At 43.1% G+C, this 24,886-nt stretch overlaps 1 protein-coding gene across 2 annotated transcripts in view; it reads left to right on the forward strand.

Moving 5' to 3' along the window:
- The window catches only part of CAMKK1 (calcium/calmodulin dependent protein kinase kinase 1), a 454,400-nt gene that overhangs the window by 192,485 nt on the left and 237,029 nt on the right, over nt 1-24,886 (forward strand). For both annotated transcript variants that reach the window (XM_063457438.1, XM_063457439.1), the window contains exon 3: nt 5,878-5,925. In XM_063457438.1, the coding sequence (XP_063313508.1) occupies nt 5,878-5,925 (48 nt within the window). The remainder of the gene's footprint in view (nt 1-5,877; nt 5,926-24,886) is intronic.

Below are 24,886 nucleotides of genomic sequence, written 5' to 3' on the forward strand. Positions count from 1 at the left end.
AGACCGGGAAATAAACGTACCTTAAGCTGGCCCTTCTCCACGATGCCCAGGCCATGGTATCTTCCACTGATAATCTTGTGCATGTACAATAAGGTGCCAAACACATCATTTGTGCATTGCTCAAGGTGATGCATTTACGCATTTACCCATCAGATGTCTCAACCAACTAAGGCAGAGTGTGGGCAGAAACTCTACCTTTTACCAAAGATTGACTGTTACATGAGACAAATTAGTCCTTGCCTTGTCTCATATCTATCTTTTGACTGGCTTGAATTTCAAAGAAATACCCACACATTCAGAAAGCGCTTTTCCATACGCTTTGCATGAAGGCATCCAAAGTCTTGCAAATCCACAATAGAAAGCATTGATTCAATGCTTTCCTAGGAGGAAGGGCATGGTGCTTTCCGTGCATGCACCATAGGTTTCCCCCCTTCATCGTGACATTGGGGGAGAAGGAGATGGATGATTAGGTAAGTGGAAAAAGGTTATTTTTTATCCCTTTGATTGCTGCAGGGTAGAAGCACTCTGTTGTGTTATAAATACAGTTTTGTATTCCTAAAAGTATAGTGTTACTTTAAGACAGGGCTGGACAGATTTTCTTTGAATCTAGGAGCAAACTAAAAAAGTTAGGAGCCATGTTTTTTTAAACTAACACAGCTTTCTTTTCAATGACAAAAATAAAAAATTGAAATAGACACTATAGTCACCAGAAGCACTACAGCTTAATGTGGTGTTTGATTCAATGCATCTCTGAGGAGATGCTGATTGGTGCAGCGTGTACCATACACATTTTCTGAGATCAGGTTTGATTATCTCACCCATGGAGGTAGGGCCAGCCGAGGTGAGACCTGCAGGGCATGGGGAAAATTATAGTCCGACAGACATCCACACTATTTTTAGCAGGGCTTGACATGGCGACTAGGAATTTTGTCAAGCCCTGCTTTAAGTTTTGTAAGATAAAATACTAGAAAATAGAAAAGATAAAAATGCAGAATATAGAAGTGTATATACGAAGTGCTGCATTGTGTGTGAATTGACCAAATTCAGCATTTCCATACTTCGCTATTGGATACCTGTTCAGCTCTTCATAAAAGGCTACATTTGGTTATTCAGCCTTTTTACTCTTGCATTCTGCTGCAACAGTTAAAACCAGCATAAATATGTGTAAGTTTGTTAATTTTGAGTATTCTCAAACATTAATGCTGCAACCAAATGCTCTTGATATGTTTGGTCCAATTATCCAAAGCAACAGCTTTATCCCTATAGCCCCTTAAAGGACCACTCTAGTGTCAGGAAAATATACTCGTTTTCCTGGCACTAGATTGCCCTGAGGGTGCCCCCTCCCGCCCGGCTCTGGAAAGGGGAAAAGGGTTAAAACTTACCTTTTTCCAGCGCTGGGTGGGGAGCTCTCCGCCCCGTCGGCTAAATGTGCACGCGCGGCAAGAGCTGCGCGCGCATTCAGCCGGTCGCAAAGGAAAGCATTTACAATGCTTTCCTATGGACGCTTGCGTGCTCTCACTGTGATTTTCACAGTGAGAATCACGCAAGCGCCTCTAGCGGCGGTCAATGAGACAGCCACTAGAGGATTAGGGGGAAGGCTTAACCAATTTATAAACATAGCAGTTTCTCTGAAACTGCTATGTTTATAAAAAATTGGGTTAACCCTAGCTGGACCTGGCACCCAGACCACTTCATTAAGCTGAAGTGGTCTGGGTGCCTAGAGTGGTCCTTTAACCCAGTAATGCTTTCTCAACCCTAAAGCCTTCTGCCTCTTTAGCATCCTTTTTTCCCTTTCAATATCACAGAGCTTTCTATAGGCTTCATGATGTTGTGATGTCTTCTCTACACACCTGGTACATGAGATGATTTAATAAGCTTTATTACTTTTAGGGTGTCTTACTCTTAACATACCAGATTGCAGATGCTACAATGTTATTATCTAAATTGGATATTTAATAGGAGGTATGAAATCAGGATGTGGTAAGCTGTCATTATTGAAGCACAAACCGGCTCCATCCCCCCAAAAAAAATCATTGTCAGCCAGACATGTCTGTACACAAGGCTGACTGACCATCTTGCTTGCCAGCCACACTCAGGGCTGCAAGTATGCTAGGCACTGACCACAGGGCCGGATTAACATAGGGGCTGATGGAGCTGCAGCTCCAGGCCCATGGAATAGGCCCATTGATTTAAAAAACACACTACTCTTAGGGTTGTTCACCTGGCCGGTATTTATTTATTTGAGGCTGCCTGGCCGGTGCCGATATTGCAGTAATACCGGCAATACAAATGCCGGTATTTTTCTCAGTATAAACAGAGATTACTCTGCAATACCATTACCGGCCAGTAGGGGTCGCTGTGTGTATGGAGAGAGGCAGGGATAGAAAGTTACAGCATATACCTGCATTGCTCTACTCACTGATCCACGGGGGAGCAGCTACACAGTACAAAGAGTCCAGACAGCAGCTCCCAGCCTGCAGAGACAGCCTACAGTTCAGAGAAGTGAGGGATGGGGTAAAGGCTGCAGGGAGACATGGGGACACTAAGACACTAGGGGACACTAAGACACTAGGGGACACTAAGACACTAGGGGACACTAAGACACTAGGGGACACTAAGACACTAGGGGACACTAAGACACTAGGGGACACTAAGACACTAGGGGACACTAAGACACTAGGGGACACTAAGACACTAGGGGACACTAAGACACTAGGGGACACTATGAGACATGGGAACACACGGAGACCTCTGGGGATGCTGAGACACTTGGGGACACTTGGAGACATGAGGACACTGATACAAGGACACACACACACATGGGACACTGAGACACTAGGGGACATTGAGACACTGAGACATGGGGACACAGACACTAGGAACACAATGTCCCCAAGTGTCTGTGTCCCTATGTCTCCCAGTGTCCCTAGTTTCTCAGTGTTCCCATGTCTCCCAGTGTCCCTAGTGTCTGTATGTTCATGTCTCCCAGTGTCCCTAGTGTCTGTGTCCCTGGTCTCCCAGTATTCCTAGTGTGTGTCCTCATGTCTCCCATTGTGCCCATGTCTCACAGTGTCCCCTCGTGACATGGGGACACTAGGAGACATGGGGACACATACACTAGGGGGACACTGGGCTACATGGGCACACTGGGAGACAGGGAGACACTGGGAGCAATCCATCTATACAGCAGAATAAAACTACCGTATATACTCGAGTATAAGCCGACCCGAATATAAGCCGAGGCCCCTAATTTTATCCCAAAAAACTGGGAAAACTTATTGACTCGAGTATAAGACTAGGGTGGGAAAGGCAGCAGCTACTGGTAAATTTCTAAATAAAATTAGATCCTAAAAAAAATATATTAATTGAATATTTATTTACAGTGTGTGTATAATGAATGCAGTGTGTGCGTATGTGTGTGTGTATGAGTGCAGCGTGTGTGTATGAGTGCAGTGTGTGTGTGCATGAATGCAGTGTGTGTGTGCATGAATGCAGTGTGTGTGTGCATGAATGCAGTGTGTGAATGCAGTGTGTGCAGGGCCGGTGCAAGGATATTTGCCGCCGTAGGCAAAACATTTTTTGCCGCCCCCTCCCCCCCCCCCATATGTCCTGACTTCCCCTCCTCCTCCCTCAGTGGTCCTTACCTCCCCACCCCCGTGTTCCTTCACTCCCCCCCCCCCAGTGGTCCTGACTCACCCCTCCCCTAGTGGTCCTTACCCTCCCCTCCCCTAGTGGTCCTTACTTCCCCCTCCCCTCCCATAGTGGTCCTTATCCCACCCCCTCCCTCTCATAGTGGTCCTTATCCCCCTTCTCCCTCCCATAGTGTTCCTTATCCCCCCCCATCCCTCCCATAGTGGTCCATATACCCCCCCCCCTCCCTCCCATAATGGTCCTTATACCCCCCTCCCTCCCATAGTGGTCCTTATCCCACCCCCTCCCATAGTGGTCCTTATACCCCCCCTCCCTCCCATAGTGGTCCTTATACCCCCCTCCCTCCAATAGTGGTCCTTATCCCCCTCCCTCCCATAGTGGTCCTTATCCCCCCCCCTCCCTCCCATAGTGGTCCTTATCCCCCCCCCTCCCTCCCATAGTGGTCCTTACCCCCCCCCCTCCCTCCCATAGTGGTCCTTATACCCCCCCTCCCTCCCATAGCGGTCCTTATACCCCCCTCCCTCCCATAGTGGTCCTTAACCCACCCCCTCCCTCCCATAGTGGTCCTTATAACCCCCCCCCCTCCCATAGTGGTCCTTATACCCCTTTTTTTTTATTATTAATTTTTTTTTATTATTTTATTTATATTTTTTTTTTCGTCCCCCCTCCCTGCTTGATATATGGCAGGGAGGGGGGCTCTCCTTCCCTGGTGGTCCAGCATTGGTAGTTCAGTGGGGGGAGAGGGGTGCTGGCAGAGTGTTACTTACCTTTCCTGCAGCTCCTGTCAGCTCTCTCCTCCTCCGCGCGGTCTGTGCAGCTCCCTCTGTCAGCTCCCAGTGTAAGTCTCGCGAGGTGACCGAGGTGCTGAACGGACGGCGCGGAGGAGGAGAAAGCTGACAGGAGCTGCAGGAAAGGTAAGTTACAGCTCTGCCAGCACCCCTCTCCCCCAGTCTGTATTATGGCAATGCAAATTGCCATAATACAGACTCTGACTCGAGTATAAGCCGAGTTGGGGTTTTTCAGCCCAAAAAATGGGCTGAAAAACTCGGCTTATACTCGAGTATATACGGTAAGTAGTTTTTTGGTGATTTCACAGAATTTTCTCTGTCACTCCTTGTGATTTACATCATGGTATGTCACGCATACATAATTAGTTATGCAAATTAGTAAGGCCTGTAAATTTTTTTCCAAGAAAGGTGGCAACCCTAACTATTCTTCACATACTCTTGCTTAAGTATAGAAACTTAAGAGGGATGTAGAGGAACAAAACTTGTGTGGACTAGCTGAAATGAAATTAGTTAAGGTAATGCCGACTTTGGTCTCTCTAACACTGTGCCATGTTCCTTTTCTTCTACACTCACTACATCCACCTTTTCTCTGTCTCAGACTGTATACCAGGAGCTTCTTGCTTCTAGTAAGAAGGTTAGGATAGAAGTGGACCAGCGAGTACTAGGGGACAGTCCTTAGAAAGCATAGAGCTAGCGCATCATTAGATGCTTTTATGCCAAACTCAGGAAGCTGTTGGCCAGCTTGCATGATAAACAGGCAGCCTGACAGGCTAGCCTTCCAATTCTTTGGGCAGACACGCCTCCTTTTTGGACGTGTTCGGCCCTTTCGGAAGTTCTGGTTACATGATCCGCATCACTGACTCACCCTTTTCACCGCCCATTGACTTACTGCTTCACTGGACACTGCTGTTAGGGAGTATGGATTTACTTGAAAGATGAAGGCATAATTTAGAGAGAGATTAGCATATTTTAAGAGAATTTTAGTTTTTTTTATAGCTGCATTCTATAAGTTTCCCTCCGGCAACGTCTCCACCAGATACATAATGCTTGAGATGTATGTCTGCTTTAGTGTTTTTGGTCGATAAGTTTCTGTACTTAGACCCCTCATAATTGTCAGCACCAGGCCCACTGGGCTCTTAATCCGGCCCTGACTGATCAAGTGTAGAATGAACAGAGCTAGTGCTCCAAAAGAACGTCCTCGTGTCCCTGGTGCTAAACATAAATACCAGGAATGGAGGGACAAGATCCTGAAACCTGGGATTGTTGGGAGGTAAGTTGTTATATATATGCATGCATTTCTACATAAATGAGGTTCTGTCTGATATTTGTATTCCATAAAAATTTTTTAAAGAATCTACTCTATAAAATACTTATGTATTTTTTTTCAAAGGTGTAACTAACGTTTTCTGTTTTGTCCCTTTTTATCTCTCATTTACAGGACTGTGTGCAGTTGAACCAGTACAAATTGCAGAGTGAAATTGGCAAAGTAAGTATGCTGTTGTTTTGATCTTGGTTAAAGAAATTAGTATCACATCAATAAATTGTCTAGATGTGATTTTCATCTTGATAACCTAATCGAATCTGTGCCAAACTGTCCCATTGCAAGTGATTTCAGAATGTACTTTGACTGGTCTTGTTACTCACATCTGCATAGCATCAAATTCTATTTGGATTTAATGTGTTTTATTAAACAAATCAGAATGAATCTGCTTTGTAAAAGATTTGTCACGAAAATTCATTTCATGGTGAACAGCATTCCTCTGTTTGGGGGGGTGGGGGGGGGGGGGATATTTTGCGATTCTCAAAATGATGTTAATTTGACCATAATCATACTTTGGTTTATTATAGCATTTTTTTTTTTCAGTTTTTCAATCTTTAATTCAGGAGAATTAGCCTTGTGTGATATGGCATGGAAGTCTCTCAAATAGATTAGCATGCCCCACATTCATATCAGATGCAGTGATATTGTCTCTGTTTGGAACCTGATGTCCTCAATTTCAGGATAGTTCTCTGGTGCCTGCTTTGCTGGGACAGCGGAGTGAATTTATATGTATTTTTTTCTCTTTAATTCCGCTGATGTGATTTCTGAGGCAATGGGGAAGAGAAGTTAGTTTTAGACCGTTTTTATTGAGGTTGTAAGGTGCAAGCGGAAAGGAATGATCTATTAAAAATAGTATTAAAGGGACACTAAAGTCACCAAAACAACTTTAGCTTAATAATTTAGTTTTGGTAAACAGATGTTGCCCCTGCAGTCTCAATGTGCAATTATCCACCATTTAGGAGTTAAATCACTTTGTTCATGTATCCCTTGGCACTCCTCCCTGCATGTGACTTACACAGCCTTCCTAAACACTTCCTGCAAAGAGTCATCTTATGTTTATGTAGCAGAATTCTCGGGTCAGAGATGAACAAGGACACTCCTAACACTCCAGACACAGGTTGTTGAAGAACAAAGGCTATTTATTGTTTTGCAGCTGCAAAGGTCTCAGTCAGACAATAGTCTTGGAATACCCGACTGAGCACACGTTTACAAGAGAACAAAGAATATATACCACAAATAACGTATTCCATACGTATACAGAGAATACGAAAATTACACCTACAACTATAGTTACATCCAGTTATTAAACTAAAACTTATCTCTTACATACCTAATAGTGGGCGTTCCTGACATTCCACACATGCGCCCTGGTCCGAGAAAGTTGCACAGTAGTTTTAACTATGTGACTACTGAACTTTACTTAAATATCCTGTAGCTTCTACCACATTTACACATCCTTTATTGTAAATTTTGTTTAATTTAGAATTAATTATCTCCTGCTCTAATAGCTTGCTGGGCCCTGGAGGATACTCCTGTATGTAATTAAAGTTCAATTTACAGAGCAGGACATACAAACTTTGAACACAAGTTACATCTAATTGAAAATGAAACCATTTTGTTTTCATGCGGGTTGTGTCAGTCACAGCCAGGGGAGGTGTGGCCTGGGCTGCATAAACAGAAACAAGTGATTTAACTCTTAAATGGCAGTGAATTAAGCAGTGAAACTTAAGAGGCATGATCTATACACAAAAACTGCTTGATCAAGCTAAAGTTGTTTCAATGACTGTAGTGTCCCTTTGCCTTAAAATAGACTTAAAATGTTGACCTGAAATTCTGTTTTCAAAATTAGCAAATGTTGGGGAAGATAAGTTAAACACACATTTGTGACCATATCATAAAAAAATAATTGACATGCAAATAGATTTGTACAAACAAGAATTTCCTTGCAATGCTATCCACATGCACAAAGCTGTCAGTCTGTCAAGCAATATGCATGACATAACCCCTGTGCTAGTCGGATGCCCTCCTTTTGGTTATGGCACATATAGGTAACAATATATTTAAGTTTTTGCTACCCTAGTCCAGTCAAGACTTTGTCCCCTACTCATATATACTGATCACATATATACATAGACATATAATCAATCACGCATACATACCTGGACACATATTCACACATTCAGTCACATACATATTTAAGACCCATAATAGCACATATAAATACATAGACTCTTTACTTCCCCCTCTCCAGGCACAATTAATATCATTCTACACAAGCTGCCTCTATCCGCGATGTGCCAGTTGTAAATTACCCCCCTTAACCCCTTAAGGACGCAGCTTCAAAAACTGGACTTGCCCTTAAGGATACAAGCCATTTTTGCATTTTTTGCTGTTTGTGCTCAAACGCAATTTGCATCTCTATCATTTATTGCTCTAACACATTTATATGCCGATTTTCAGAGGGCAAAAGAGGCATTAATTTGTCACAAATACATAGATAAATTCTCATTAATTATAAAACAAATGCCAAAAAATGGGGGGAAAAAACAAAAACACTTTTTTTCACAGTTTTAGCAATAATAGCGTGTGCATAATATGTCCAGCATGGAAAAAGTAATTCAAAATAAATTCATTTATATGTCTTGATTTATAGAGTATAGAAATCCAACGCACTCACTTATCAACTAGACAGCTACTTTGATGCTGACAGATTTGACTAGTTTTATTAAATACACCTAATCTATACAAAAATAATGGGGGTTTAAACCCCCATTTAAACCCCCATTATTTTTTGCCTAGATTAGGTGTTTTTAATAAAACTAGTCAAATCTGTCAGCAGCAAAGTAGCTGTTTAGTTGATAAGTGAGTGCGCTATTTCTATTTTTACTGTACTTATTGGCCCCCAGCAGCACCCTATTTAAGCATGTTTAGGTGAGTGCAGCCAGACCCTTGTTTTGATTTATCGAGTTTATCATATGTATAGGATTTCAGCTTATTTTGAAAGTTACAGGTCACAAAATACAAGGACAAGGTTTAGTAGTTGCCACCCAAAGTATATATTTATATAAAGCAGACATCACAGGGTTATTTTGACACTTTTTACGTAGCCATTTCATCGCCAATCTCTGCTCAATATTGGAGTAAAATTGTGTTTTTTCTCAATATTGGAGTAAAATTGTGTTTTTATTTTGGCATATACACATATAAAACAAGGTTTTTGTAATGCATATTTCGTAAAGCTGGTGTGTGCTATTCCTGCACAGAACCCCATATTGTGTTCAGCTACATCTGCTGATTATAATGTCACGTATTCCGCACATATAAATGTGATTAATGGCTTTTACTGTTATGACAGGAAAAGTTGTGCCGAGCAAAATTACTGTCCTGACAGGAAAAGTTGTGCCGAGCAAAATTACTGTCCTGACAGGAAAAGTTGTGCCGAGCAGCAATCACTGTCCTGACAGGAAAAGCAATCATGCAAATAGGAACCTGGTAAATGCCTTTGGGGTCAAAGGCTGGTTACAACCAATCAGATCCACAGGTGGGGTATTTAGGCCCAGTTCTCCTCTTGCTCAGTGCCCTGTCGTGGTTTCCCTTGTGGTTGTCAAAGAGCGTGTTATTGATTCTGTTTTTTCTGGTTATTTGACTTTGGCATTGATTTTGACTTCCCTGTTTTCTGGCATCCCCGACCCCTGGCTTTTCCTTATTGTTGTGTCTCTTTCTGTGTCCCTTGACCTCTGCTATTCCTGACTATTCTTTGGTACGTTAGCCCGGCCATTCTAAGTTCCGGTATACGTTACCTATCAGTCCTCTGTGTTACACAATTCTATGTGCTGGATCATACTGTAATCCTGACATAATGATACCCCCATTGTTTCTGTGAAGCTACAATGCCAAATAAGAGACAAGGCTATTTCAGAATTTTCATAGATGTATATGATGGGCCTATGTCTTATTTTTGGGTATTATAGTTGTTTGTTCAAATAACCCCACAAAGGGCTTCCATTTGATAAAGCAGACATCCCATGGTATCTTATATGGTGTATATTGTGCATTAACTTGTCACAATGTATTCACCAATTTATGTCAATGTTTGTGGTGAGGGGAAAATATATGGCATTTTTGCTGAGTATTTCTTACAATTGATATGTACCACTGTCATAACAAAAAACAAATTATGCTCAGTTACATCTTCTGAGTAAAACAATATGCCCAGTGTATGACCTAAACACTAGTTTGTGAAGTTACAGTGCTGTAAAAGAGACGTGACAAGTTAAGGTTTTTAAGTGTGAATTTTCATGGAGGGTTTTGATGCATCCATGTCCCACTTTGATCCTTAGGGTGGGATCATTTTTCCGCTAGCTTGTACCAAGTGTAGTGGTAATAAGCATTTTTTCTGCCTTTTTGACTCTCAAAGTGAGTTTGCACAGTATATTCTGCAAACCTTATGTGTGGTACGGCTGTAAAATATTTCAAATGTTGCTCAGCTATGTCATCTGAGTACAACAATACCCCCGGATGAACCTTTCCCAGGTATATGTGGATGTTGAAGGGGCACATTTGACACACAGGCATTCAGTTGTTTTTTTATAACTTAGAAGTTTTATTATGTGTCCATGTTCTGTTTCAGAGTAGTTTGGTTGGTTGGTTATTCAAACTTTCACACAAACGCATACCATTTTAAAAAGAATACACCCTGGAGTATTTCAAAAGGCATATTTTGACCCTTAGCGTGGGATTATTTTTTCGCTAGTTTGTTCCAGGTGTAGAGGTAGGCATCTGTAGGTGTAGGCATTTTTAATGTTTTTATTTTTTTTTTTAACTCTTTTAACTTGTTTTTAAACTTTTTTTTTACTTATTAATTTTTTTTACTTTTTTACACTTTTAAAATTTGTATAAACTTTTTTTTTACCGTTAATGCCTAACTAGCAGTAAGCAGCACTTACGGTAAATTCCCCAATTGCCAAAAACTCCCACCCACCCCAGCTAGCAAAATATATAATTTAAAAATATTTAAATGAATTTATGAAAAATTTAAAAAATAAATAAAACGTTAACCCTCGGGGGTTTAAAAAAAATAAAATCAGATCACAGTATAATACTCTGTATTTTGATCACCGTAGGCAGTGATCAACTGGCAGGGAAGGGGTTAATTTGTATTAGGACTGGGTAAAGGGGGTGGGATTTTTTTTACTGGTTTGAAACGTTATTTAAAAAAATATATATTTTTTTTTACTTTTTAAAACTTTTTAAACTTTTTTTTTTTTACTTTTTTAACGTTAACCCTTAGCTAGTGTAACACCAAATTCCCCAATAACTTCCACCCACCCCTGCTAGCTAAATATTTACTTTTCAAATATTTAAATTAATGAATACAATCAGTTTAACACCTGAGAGTTAAAAGAAACAATCAGATCTCAGTAAAATGTAGTCCCTGCCAATTGTCATGCCGAACTTGCCTTTCTTTAATCGCTTCCTCTCCCTCTCTCAGGATCTGTTCTCCGTTTCTTCCTATCTTATCTAGTTTTCTTTAAAACCTAAGACAAAGTAGGGACTAGTTTGTCTTATGTATTTTTTCTACGCCTGACCAGCGGAGGAGCAAAGTGTGCTCCATTTCCTGTGGTCAGAGAAATTTCCCACAATTCTCACCTTTCCTCTGTGATCTCATGATGTTTCCTGTCAGTAAATCTCTACATTTAACGGTCACAGCACTCTGGTTGGCTGGGAATCCAACCAATCATAGTGCTCTGAGTCATTTTACACAGTGTGACTCATAACACTCTGGTTGCTTTCACTGTTTAGTAAACATGCCCCATACTCGCGGCATAGCGATTAGGGGCATTTGGAATATTTCAATCTCCTTTATGCTAATACGCCCCATAGAGTGATAGAGGACATGGGGGGTGGGGGGCTAAGGAAGTGGCAGGGAGCACTGCTCCTTGGCGCTTCTATTTTTACATTGTACAAGGAGGGAGCTATGCACCAGTAACTCCCTCCTTGTAATAAACTGAACAGACGAACACCGATATTCACTGTTTTTTTGTTCGTCTGAAATGTATATTCATTCCTTCGTCTTTCTGACGAATGAATGAATGCATAGACTGAATTCCCGTAGTGAATGCCCAAGTATTTAACTGGGCATGCGCGGGACTTTCCCAAAGTAGGTGAGCATATCTTCAAAACTTTGCCAGAGTCTATGGGGAAAAAAGCCAATATGAGCCAAAATCTTTCAGTCCCTAAAGTTACATATGTGCACAGTTGGTTTGTAAATGCTTTAAATCAGGGCTGTCCAACCTGCGGCCCCCCAGATGTTGCTGAACTAAAACTCCCAATGAAACAGCCAGGGAATCATGGGAGTTGTAGTTCAGCAACATCTGGGGGGCCGCAGGTTGGACAGCCCTGCTTTAAATCCTCTGCAAAAAAGGGAACTAAGTAAGAAAATTAGAAATTAGAAAGATACACAAACTTCCAGATATTAAAGGGACACTATAGTCACCAGAACAACTACAGCTTAATGTATTTGTTCTACTGAATTTAATGGCTCCCTTCAGGCATTTTCATGTAAACACTGCCTTTTCAGAGAAAAGGCAGTGTTAACATTTTCCCTAGCGACACCTCCAAGTGGCCACTCCTCAGATGGCCACTGGAGGGGCTTCCTGGCTCAGGGCTGCATAGTAAGCAGCCCTGCCGTTCAGCGTCCCCACGCTCTGCATGGAGACGCTGAATATTACTCATATAGATGCATTGCTACAATGCATTTCTATGAGGAGGTCCTGATTGCAGGGCCGGTGCAAGGATTTTTGCCGCCCTCCCTGTGTTCTTCTTACTCCCCCCTCCCTGTGTTCTTCTTATTCCCCCCTCCCTGTGTTCTTCTTACTCCCCCCTCCCTGTGTTCTTCTTACTCCCCCCTCCCCTCTTCTTCTTACTCCCCCCTCCCCTCTTCTTCTTACTCCCCCCTCCCCTCTTCTTCTTACTCCCCCCTCCCCTCTTCTTCTTACTCCCCCCTCCCCTCTTCTTCTTACTCCTCCCCTTCCCCCTTTCTTCTTACTCCTCCCCTTCCCCCTTTCTTCTTACTCCTCCCCTTCTCCCCTTTCTTCTTACTCCCCCTACCCCCTTCTTAGCCCCCTCCACTTGTTTTCTTCTTACTCCCCCCTCCCTTGTTTTCTTCTTACTCCCCCCTCCCTTGTTTTCTTCTTACTCCCCCCTCCCTTGTTTCCTTCTTACTCCCCCACCTTCCCTCTTCTTCTTACCCCCCTCCCTTGTTTCCTTCTTACCCCCCCCCCCAGTTCTTCTAACCTCCCCCTCCCCCAGTTCTCCTCCTAACCTCACCTCCCCTTCCTGTAGCGTGGCCGAGCTCCTCTCCGGTCCGCGGTACAGGAGATTCTGTTTCCTGTACCCGGCCGGACTGATAGGAAGTGCACACTAAGTGTGCACTTCCTGTCAGTCCGGCCGGGTCGCAGACCGGAGAGGAGCTCGACCACGCTACAGGGGAGGTGAGGCAGTGCGGCAGCCGCCTGAGCGCTCTCTATAGAGCGCTCAGGCGGCTGCAACATTTAAAGGGCCGGCGATGGCGGCGCAGGGCGCCCACTCCTATATGTCGCCCTAAGCGGCTGCCTAGTTCGCCTTATAGGAAGCGCCGGCCCGGTATGTAGCAATAGTTAGATCTCACCAAGTGAGGTGTGGTGTTTAGAGAGTCCAACAGGTAATTACTCCGATGGGTGTAGCATGTTGAGGACTTCAGTGCAATATAGAGATGCATATATACTCTGTAGTGAAGAAACTGTCTAGCCAGAACCAGATTAAGAGCCCATTGGGCCTGGTGCTGACAATTATGATAAGCCTAATTATAGAATCGTATGGACAGAAAACACTAAAAGAGTCATACATCTCTAGCGTCATTTATCTGACAGAGGTCGTGCTGGAGGGAAACTCACAGGATAAAGCTATCAGAAAACACATGCCCTATGCTAATCTCTCACTTTCATCTTTCAAGTAAATCCATACCCTCTAACAGCAGTGTACGGTAAAGCAGAATGTCGGTGGGCAGGGTAAAAGGGTGGGCCGTGGGCCACTGATGCAAATCACGTAACCAAAACCTCCCAAAGGGGTGAACATGCCCAAAAAGGGGGTATGTCTGCTCAAAGAATTGGAATGCCAGCCTGGCATGAATGCATGTCAGGCTGCCTGCAAATCATGCAGGATGACCAACCAAGGGCATACTATGCAGACAGCACCTTGGGCTTGGCATACATGCATCTAATGATGTGCTAGCTCTGCGCTTTCTAAGAACTGTCCCCTTGCACTCGCTGGTCCACTCCTCTCCTAACCTCCTTCCTAGCAGGCAGAAGCTCCTTTTCTACGGTCTATACCGAGAGAGTGTATGTAGTGAGTGTAGAAGAAAGGGAACATGCCACAGTGTTAGAGAAACTGAAGCAGCAAGAGCATTCGCATAGTGCGCAAAGTCTTCTTTACCATAACTAATGCCATTGTCAGCCAGTCCACACAAGTTTTGTTCCCCTACATCCCTTTTAAGTTTCCATACTTAAGCAAGAGCATGTGAAGAGAACAAAAAAAAATGCTCCCTCAGCCCCTATGTTAATCCGGCCCTGTGCTCCTTAGATTGGAGACTGACTTAAATTCGGCTTAACTAAATCCAGACCCAGGATTAAAAAGGAAATGCGAATGATTTGCCAGTAGCAGTGAAAATGGTTAAAAACCCTTGGTTTTTGAATGGAGTTAATTATGTGGCAAATAGCAAGCACTTGCTAGCCAGTTGCTACATAGAAAAAAAAAGAAAAGCACAAATAAAATTAATTCAGCTGCAGTGCTTTAACCCCTTAAGGACCAAACTTCTGGAATAAAAGGGAATCATGACATGTCACACATGTCATGTGTCCTTAAGGGGTTAAAGGGCTATGTTTTGACATGTTGCCCTTTTTAAAATTGGTTAATGTAGATAACTGCTAATATCCGGGATTTACGCAGCAGTGTTTAGAGTTATTTCAGTCGCCATCCAGGATCATTATAGTGTTTTTTTCTTTGTAATGTGCTTTGACTTTGAGTCAAAATAAAAAAGAACAAAAAAGCTTGTACGAGTTTCTCAACCAGTAATGTGTAACACTGACAGTTGTTCTGTTGACCTTTTATGGAAAGACAACAAGAAAGACGTAAACTTCTTCACTTTGTTTAGATGTCCTAATACGTGATACCCTCCAGTACTGTATACTGTAGATTAGACTTACAACAGACCTTTTAATAATTTATTTTAAAAACATTTTAATACATCCGCAAGTTTCTATCACAGCCATTGACATTGTACATTTATTAGTATCAGCAGACAAACTGAGCTTCTGCAGTGCAGTCACAATTTACTGGTATAGCTACCTGGTATAGCACAATTTACTGGTATTTACTACCTGGTATAGCATCTGTATTCAGAACATTGTTGTACTATATCTTGCAAGTGTGATTTGCAGTGTGTTCTGTTTTTATCAGCAATTGTTAACCAACTGCAGCAAACTTATATTGTGATTGCAGATATATACGTAATAATCTGTATGGTTAGCAAATCAATTCTATTGTTGGTGAAGAGAGCCTGGCCGCTTGTCTTGGTTTCCAAAGATGGATCAAGTTGTTGATTCATTTGCAGTATATTGAAGAAGCTTATCTGATGTCAGAGCAGCTGGATCCGTCAAAACGAAAACCTAAGTACATCCAATCCAGTCCTCCATGGATAACAGACTATGTATTAGCAGCATCATGTAGAATATAGACTGTGATGAATAGTTTAAAATAGTTCCGATATACGCCAAAAATATACTCCCTTTGGTGGTTGGTAGCTGCTGATCAATTTTCCCACAGAAAGAAGGCAAGGTTGTTCAGGCAGTGTTATTCTCCTAATTATGCCTCAGATTATATAGGGTAATATTATATAATTAAAAGAAGACTAATTAATACACTTGTTCTCGTAAGGGGTGTTTCTGGGAATAGATCTGGTTAGAAAAGAGACCGCAATTATAAAAGGGTCTTATTAAGATGAGCGAGGAGTTCGATTTATTTCAGGATTGATTTTCAAATAGAAATCTAGTGTTTTGCCAAGTATTCTTTTTCCTCTAGTAAAAAAATGTCAATATCAATGCAAGTATGTTGCAGCTACTCCTATAGCAGAGAAGAACAGTTTCAGCACTCGCAGGGTTCTGGACATTTTCCATAATGCTCTTGCAACTATAATGCTGACTGTAGTCCAGAGCAAGTTTTAGGACAATCCGTTCAATATTAGTATGGAGTGAAAGCATGTGGAGATAACAGCTTGGACTGATTGAGTTGCATATTACTATAGAATGTGAGGATCATTGGAGATTATACCAAGTAAGGTGTCAGATGGGACACATAATACATTCAGCTGTAATTGATTAAATGTTCTTTTTAAATCAAAGCCATATAGTCTCTGTTAGAACTTGGATGAGTGCTATGATGAGTTAGCAAGTACCTTATAACTAAAACGAATATAATTGTAATGATTGCAGTAAGCCTGTGACACAAATACTGTAGTAAAAAAAACTCCCAGGCCATCATTAAAGAGGAGCTAGAAGTAGGTTTCCAGGCAAACCACTTTCTGTATCAATAAGATGGATGTCCCACAAACCTCTGCAGGTACGGGTGCCCTTTATTAACTGTGCCAACTCTCTTGCCGTTTTTAAGCATCTGACTTCCTATATAACTGTTTTGGTTGATGTGCCAGGTCTGATTGAAGGAAATATTGGACAGCACCAATGATCCAATTTAGCTGGTAAGATAGCTCAGTGGTCTAATGCATCATCAATAGAATCTGTTCAACCCTTGGTGGTTGCAGGTTCAAATCCAGGCAGGGTTGACTAGCCCTTCATCCTTCTGAGGTAGAAAAATGAGTACCATTAAATTGGGTAATAGTAACATCCCATGGATGATGGGCCAGAGTAACATCCTTAGGATGTACTTGGAAACCATAGCAATATGAAGGTACCTTTACTTTATTATTATTTACTAGAGTCATTTAAACTGGAGAACTACAATGTTTTTACATTGAAGGCACATTGAGATAAAGTGATGTGGGTTCCTATATTGTAACAATACATAAAGAGACCGGGCACACAAAGTTCTTCAAAATGCAGACTTTAAAAGTAACAATATTCCCTGACAACATTTTAGAGGGACAAAGGTTTAAAAATAATATCAGGAAGTATTACTTTACTGAGAGGGTAGTGGATGCATGGAATAGCCTTCCAGCTGAAGTGGTAGAGGTTAACACAGTGAGGAAGTTTAAGCATGCGTGGGATAGGCATAAGGCTATCCTAACTATATAAGATAAGGCCAGGGAAAATTTAGAAAATTGGGCAGACTAGATGGGCCGAATGGTTCTTATCTGCCGTCACATTCTATGTTTCTATGTTTCTCTAATCCCTTCATGGCACATCATTTTCCAGGACTGCCATACAGGGCCTTACCGAATACCTTCACGTGAGAGGTTATTTACTTGAGGCTTTTATTTTGATAAGCTACACTTGTCAGTGTCATGTTGGCTGCAAACCTCATTACATGTGGGTCTTGATTGTCCCACTCACTCTTAAACTCGTAAATTAAAATGTTTATAATCCTTTTAAGTGTTAACTTTAGTTAGCCATATTTGGCTTTCCTCTTAGTCCGTCTGAGTGGGCGTCCCCACCGGACTGGAGTAGGTTGTCTGCGCATGCATTTAGTTGTGCATGCGCAGTTATTACTCTTCCTGTGTGTCCCGGGTCTTATTTTTTGCCTATATATTGGGCTATTATATTGCGCATGCGCGATGGTACGCATGCGCACTAGTGATTATTCTGCAGACTTGATCACATGATCCGCGTCATTGGTCATGCCCTGCACATCAGATACGGTCATGTGATTAATACCCTGCATCCGGACCGGACATACAGGTAACTTTATTTTGGGCTATTTAATCTATTAAAACTACCTAGCCCTTGTATGCCATTAAATGAAAGTATCTCATTAATTGAATAATTTAAGAATTTAGTAATTTATTGGCTTGTTAATCCTGGGATATATGACACCCTTAGTAAGTGGAACATTGATTGGAGAGATGATTGTGTTTGACAACTGTTTAACGATTATTGATTGATTATATGATTGATTGTAATAATTCACACTTTTTATCACTTATTTGATTATTTTGTGTACCTATATATTGTTTGTTGAGAGATGTGTTCACTAGCTTGATAAAGGCCCTAAGGGGTCGAAACGTTGTGTGGTTCTTGGGTCCAATAAAAGTTGCCCATTGTTTTGGAACAATTCAAAACCTATTCAAAAAGGAAAGTTGCTACTTTTAAATTTCTAAATGCCAAAGATGAAGGAACACAACATAAAGGTTGACTTGAAAGAAAAAATTTTGTAGAGGAACATAAGTTCATAAATAAAAAATGTTAAGGAAAAAAACAAACCTGTAGCCGTCTAAGAAAGCTGAATGTAATCACAAGTAATATGTTTCTGTACATAATTTGTGCTCTCACTTTTAGTTGCGTTTTGTGCTCATCTGGAATTTGTATCAAGCTGACTCTGTAATTAGGATAACCAGCTACCAATCAAGCACTAACTCTGGCTCACTCTCTGAACAATTACTGATTTGAAAAATCCCCAGCAAGAGTTTGCTTTGCTGCTTAATCCCGTTCACATCAGCAGTGTGCCATGTGGTTAATTATGTTGTTCCTGTAAGGGAAAATATGTTCAAGGCATCTGTATGCATACTTTATCTGTTTATGGCGGTACTTTATCTTTTTTACATTATATGCCACAATGAATCGAAGTGAGCAGGGGAGCTGATATAGTGTCATTGCTACACTGACAGTTAACTATCAAACTCCTTCATAAAATAAATATATATGTTTTCCATAGACATGTGCAAACTGCAACTTTTGCATGTCATAGGGGGCTGTATTTTTAGTGTCCCTCAATAGCAGCCAATGAATGGTTCAATTCACATTTCCCTTAAATTAAAGTATTTTTTGTTGGCAGAAACCCGCCTGCAATCTACCGGGAAACCAGAGGAGATATAGTGTGTTATTTTCCTGTGTTATAGTGCTTTCAGTATTCTGAAGCTGTTCTTCTATGATGAATGTAATTCTGTCAGTCTGTCACACAAATAGCTCATAATTGATATCTTTGTATGCTCTGCAAAGACTCCACATTGGTAACACTGTCATTAGCAGTGGATGGTTGAAATAAATAATACATTGCATCTAAATATTGCTGTAACCTGTAATGACTACATAATATGGAGCCGACATTAAACATGAGTAACATGTTTATTTGTATGATCTGCTATTATCATCATCAATATTACGTACAATGCATGTTGCTCTATGCTCCAGGACCATGTATTTAAAATAAAACCGTACGTAAGATAATAGGATGCAGGTTGTTCACTTTAATTTGAGAATATTTACACCCACAATTTGCAAACTGTACTGGAATTGCAGCTTTCTTTTTTAATTTGAAAAGTTTTGTTGAAATTACAGCATAAGGACATGTCATTCATAGAAGTGCAATCATAAGGTTACAGCAGATAATGTAAACACAATCATTCCCTTAGTAAGGACACAGAATGTATACAGCTGTCAGAGTATTGTCAGAACCTTGACTTTACATCTGATTTTCGGAGTGTCTACACACCAATGCTGTGTAATACGGTTGTTGAAATGTATACATTATATAACAATACAACCATTTAGCCGAACAAAATTTAAATACGAAAAGGGACCGACCAAGAAGGGGAAAAGTATGAAAGAGAAAATGAAGGAAAGAGCAGGGAAAAACCTCCCAGCATTAGGCCTCCACCCGCCCATGCATTCCCCTTGCACCAGAGAGAGCAATGTGGCCCCAGTATGCAAGTGGCCACTACCATAGACAAAAAAGATGTAAAAATGTAAGCTCATAGATTTTTTTTGGAATTGGAATTGCTCTTTCTATACATCATCCCACCATTAAAGGGTCACAATCAATTGGAGAAATAGTCGTTGGGTCATTTTTCTACCATAGACTTTATGAAGAAACACACAATTCCTGAATTAGTAGTCCATATTATTGGAAAGCTCACTCTAATTGAAAGTCCTGGACAGGGGAGGGCTGGCAGCCTTAGGCCTGGGGGGCAAAACCAGTCAAGTGGCCCATTGCGCCACCAAATCAGTTCACCATCCATGCCCACCTTTTTCTGGTTTTATAACGGATATTGATGTTATGCTAATCAGTAGCTCTTTGCCATACCCGCTCCTTCACGGCTCTGACTTTCAATGTTGTCAGAGCACAGGCTGAGAATCTCTGAGCCTGTGCTCTGACTCACTAACTGAGCGCCGGAACCACGAGGGAGAGGATATGATCTGACTGCACCTACTGCTGGTGCGCACCAGTGGACCACCAGCGAATCGTTTAAATTAAATATGCTGGTGTACCCAACTTGTGAGCTGTGTTGGCCGCCGGGCGCCTCTGTTGTCATGGCACCCTGCGTGACCGCACAGCTTGCCCACCCAAACGGCTGGCCCTGCTGACACACACTGATGTTACTACTTAGACATCCCTCAATATTAATACAGAGATGAGAGTAAACACCAATAAACTGTGGAAACAGAGCTGATCCCCCCCAAATTTATAAAGGTTTGCTTAGAGGATTTATTCAAGATTAAATCATGCCTCCTCCTCTCTCCCCCATGCGCTGCTCTGTAGGCTGGGAGGAAGTGAAGAGTAATCACAGTCTCCCAGCACAACGCCATCTGTGGCTGCATGGGGAACAGCTGTTTAATGTAATGCTTGCAGGACGGCCAGCTGCCGCAGAACCTCTTTGTTTCCGTCTCTGCAAAGGGCTCTAGGCACTGCTTGTTGTGAGTGTGAGCCACTGTAAATTAGGGGCAGAGGGCACTTGCACTGCGGTCAAGATGGGTCTGGGCAGGAGGAGAGTGCAGTGCACTCCCCTCCTGTGGGTCACCAGTAGACTGGTGCACCTGCCCAGGATCCAAAATATCCCTAGCCAAAATATAAATTTGCCGCCCCCCCCCATGTGACATCACAATGCCCCACCCATATGACCTGCCATATGAACTAACGCCAGTGCTGCACACAGTGTGTGTTTACATTAAAAAGCCTGCAGGGATCAGCTATAGACACCAGAACCACTTCATTAAGCTATAGTGTCCCTTTAATGTGAGGTAAATTATAGATTAGTGTCACTAATAATGTACTAGATTGCCTACTTACAATTAGATGAGGATGATGATGGGCTGCAGTTTGGCTCCACTGGTCTGGTGTAGAACAGGACCTCTGGAGGCTGTTTGCAACTGTGGTCACAAAATTCAACGTTCTGGGAGAATTGGAAGCAGCTCCATTTTTTGGGGGCCTCTTACACAGCTCAAGGTCTGGGCCCCAGTGCCTGATGGTGAGTATGCCCAAAAGGCCCACTCATAAGTCCACTTATATGTTCCACCCACCCATGAGCTCGCTCACAGGGAGTGGAGTGTGTAGGGGATGTGTTATCTCATATGTGTGCTTATGGTATGTAGTGTATAGGGATACCAGTTTGTGCAGGTGATGCAGTGTGTTTGTGTGTAGTGGAAGCAGTGTGTATTTGTGTATAAGGGATGTATTATGTGTTTCTGGTTGTGTGTGAGGGATGCATTGTGTGAATCTGTGTTTGTATGCATAAGGGATGCAAGGTGTGTGTCTGTATGTGTGTGCATTGAGTGTAAGAGATGCATTGTGTTTCTGTGTGTATGTAAGAAAAACAGTGTGTGTGTTTGCATGTGTGTGTAAGGGTTTGCATTGTATGTTTCTGTGTATGTGTGCAAATTATGCATTGTCTTTGTGTGTAAGGGTTGCATTGTGTGTGTGTGTGTGTGTGTGTGTAATGGATGCATTGTGTGTTTCTCTGTGTGTAAGGGAAGCATGTTCTGTTTCTGTGTATGTATAGGGATGCATTGTGTGTTTCTGTGTATGTATAGGGATGCATTGTGTGTTTCTGTGTATGTATAGGGATGCATTGTGTGTTTCTGTGTATGTATAGGGGTGCATTGTGTGTGTGTGTGTGTGTGTGCGCGCGCGCGTAGTGTTAAAGAGCTCCCTGTCTTGCCCCCTGTCCTATAGAGCTGTCCCTTCTGTCCCTTAGAGCTCTCCCCTGCCCCTTAGTGGTCTCTCCTCTCCCCCACCCTCCCCTAGCAGTCTCTTCTCACACTCACCCACCCTCCCTGTGCTCTTCTCATCCCCCCTCCACCCTCCCTGTGTTCTTCTTACCCCCTCCTCCCTGTGTTCTTCTTACTCCCCCTTCTTCTTATTACTCCCCCCGTCTTCTTCTTAACCCTCCTACTTCTTCTTAACCCTCCTACTTCTTCTTACCCCCTCTTCTTCTTCTTACCCCCTCTTCTTCTTCTTACCCCCTCTTATTCTTCTTACCCCCTCCTTCTTCTTCTTACCCCCTCCTTCTTCTTCTTACTCCCCCCTCTTCTTCTTACTCCCTCTTCTTCTTCTTACTCCCCCTTCTTCTTCTTACCCCCTCTTTTTCTTATCTCCCCTCCTTCTTACTTCCCCCTTCTTCTTATTACTCCCCCCTTCTTCTTCTTAACCCTCCTACTTCTTCTTACCCCCTCTTCTTCTTCTTACCCCTCCTTCTTCTTCTAAGCCCCTCCTTCTTCTTCTTACCCCCTCCTTCTTCTTCTTACCCCCTCCTTCTTCTTCTTACCCCCTCCTTCTTCTTCTTACCACCTCCTTCTTCTTCTTACCACCTCCTTCTTCTTCTGACTCCCCCCTCTTCTTCTGACTCCCCCCTCTTCTTCTGACTCCCCCCTCTTCTTCTGACTCCCCCCTCTTCTTCTGACTCCCCCCTCTTCTTCTGACTCCCCCCTCTTCTTCTGACTCCCCCCTCTTCTTCTGACTCCCCCCTCTTCTTCTTACTCCCCCCTTCTTCTTCTTACTCCCCCCTTCTTCTTCTTACTCCCCCTTCTTCTTCTTACTCCCCCTTCTTCTTCTTACCCCCCTCTTTTTCTTATCTCCCCTCCTTCTTACTTCCCCCTTCTTCTTACTCCCCCCCTCTTATTATCCCCCTCCCCTCTTCTTACTCCCTCTCCTTACTCCCCCTCCCCTCTTACTCCCCCCTCTTCTTACTCCCCCCTCCCCTCTTCTTCCTCCCCCTCCCCTCTTCTTCCTCCCCCCTCCCCTCTTCTTACTCCCCCCTCTTCCTCTCCCCCTCCCCTCTTCTTACTCTCCTCCCTCCCTCCCCTCTTCTTACTCTCCCCCCTCCCCTCTTCTTACTCTCCCCCTCCCCTCTTCTTACTCTCCCCCCTCTTCTTACTCTCCCCCCTCCCCTCTTCTTACTCTCCCCCCTTCTTACTCTCCCCCCTCTTCTTACTGTCCCCCCCTCTTCTTACTCTCCCCCTCCCCTCTTTTTACTCTCCCCCCTCCCCTCTTTTTACTCTCCCCCTCCCCTCTTCTTACTCTCCCCCTCTTCTTACTGTCCCCCACTCTTCTTACTGTCCCCCACTCTTCTTACTCTCCCCCCTCCCCTCTTCTTACTCTCCCCTCCCCTCTTCTTACTCTCCCCTCCCCTCTTTTTACTCTCCCCCTCCCCTATTTTTACTCTCCCCCCTCCCCTCTTCTTACTCTCCCCCCTCCCCTCTTCTTACTCTCCCCCCTCCCCTCTTCTTACTCTCCCCCTCCCCTCTTCTTACTCTCCCCCCTCCCCTCTTCTTACTCTCCCCCTCCCCTCTTTTTACTCTCCCCCTCCCCTCTTCTTACTCTCCCCCATCCCTCTTTTTACTCTCCCCCCTCCCCTCTTTTTACTCTCCCCCTCCCCTCTTTTTACTCTCCCCCTCCCCTCTTTTTACTCTCCCCCTCCCCTCTTTTTACTCTCCCCCTCCCCTCTTTTTACTCTCCCCCTCCCCTCTTTTTACTCTCTCCCCCCTCTTTTTACTCTCTCCCCCCTCTTCTTACTCTCTCCCCCCCCTCTTCTTACTCTCTCCCCCCCCTCTTCTTACTCTCCCCTCTCCCCTCTTCTTACTCTCCCCCCCTCTTCTTACTCTCCCCCCTTCTTACTCTCCCCCCTCCCCTCCCCTCTTTTTACTCTCCCTCCCTTCTTTTTACTCTCCCCCCTCCCTCTTCTTACTCTTACCCCCTCCCCTGTAGGTGGCCGAGCTGCACTCCGGTCCGCGGTCCCGGCCGGAGTGATGGGAAGGTGCTCAGTGTGCACCTTCCTTTCAGTCCGGCCGGGTACAGGAAACAGAAACTCCGCGCGGAACAGGAGTTTCTGTGTGCACCTTCCCATCACTCCGGCCGGGACCGCGGACCGGAGTGCAGCTCGGCCACCTACAGGGGAGGGGAGGGAGGAAAAAGCAGCTGCAGCCGTCTGAGCACTCTTTACAGAGCGCTCGGCGGCTGCAGCATTTAAAGGGCCGGCCCACCGCGGCCGGTCCTAAAATAATTTCGGGCGGCCTGGGGGGCAATTGCCTCCCTGCCCCCCGGCCCAGCCCGCCCCTGGTCCTGGAAGTGACTGCTGACTCAGATACTCCTCTTGTAGCACAGCATTGAAGCTTACTGTGCATAACTGGCCAATTATTGCATTTTTGGTGAAAAGCATCCATTGCAGTTGTCTCAAGACTGTACCCATTGAAGTATGTTTATATCTTCTAGTATTATGCAGTAATATTACTTACTTGTAAACTCCAAAAACAGAATGACTAGCTTACAGTTTGTCAAAAAGTTCCTAAATAATCTGTAACATTTCGGAAGAGATGAGATGAAGATTCACCTGTTCCATTGTAATGGAAAGGGAAGCATTCAGAAATAAGGACCTGCATGTGACCCAAAGCATTTTTTGCTAGTCAAACCAGGCTCTACTCCATGTGATTGAATTTCCATTTATTTAGGACAAAATACTCACTCTATTCTTGCAATATCACACTATATATATATATGTTTTTTTTTGTTTCTTTTTGTTTTTCTGTTCATCAAACACATATTTTTGTGAGGGGTAAGTCCCACTTCTTATATTTAAGTGCTGCACTTTCACTTTTTTTGTGAAGGGATTATCACCTAAACAATCTTTAGTGCGTTTTGATACCATTGTTTA

This window comes from Pelobates fuscus, chromosome 1 (genome assembly GCF_036172605.1).
Source record: "Pelobates fuscus isolate aPelFus1 chromosome 1, aPelFus1.pri, whole genome shotgun sequence".
Classification (NCBI taxonomy): Eukaryota; Metazoa; Chordata; class Amphibia; order Anura; family Pelobatidae; genus Pelobates; species Pelobates fuscus.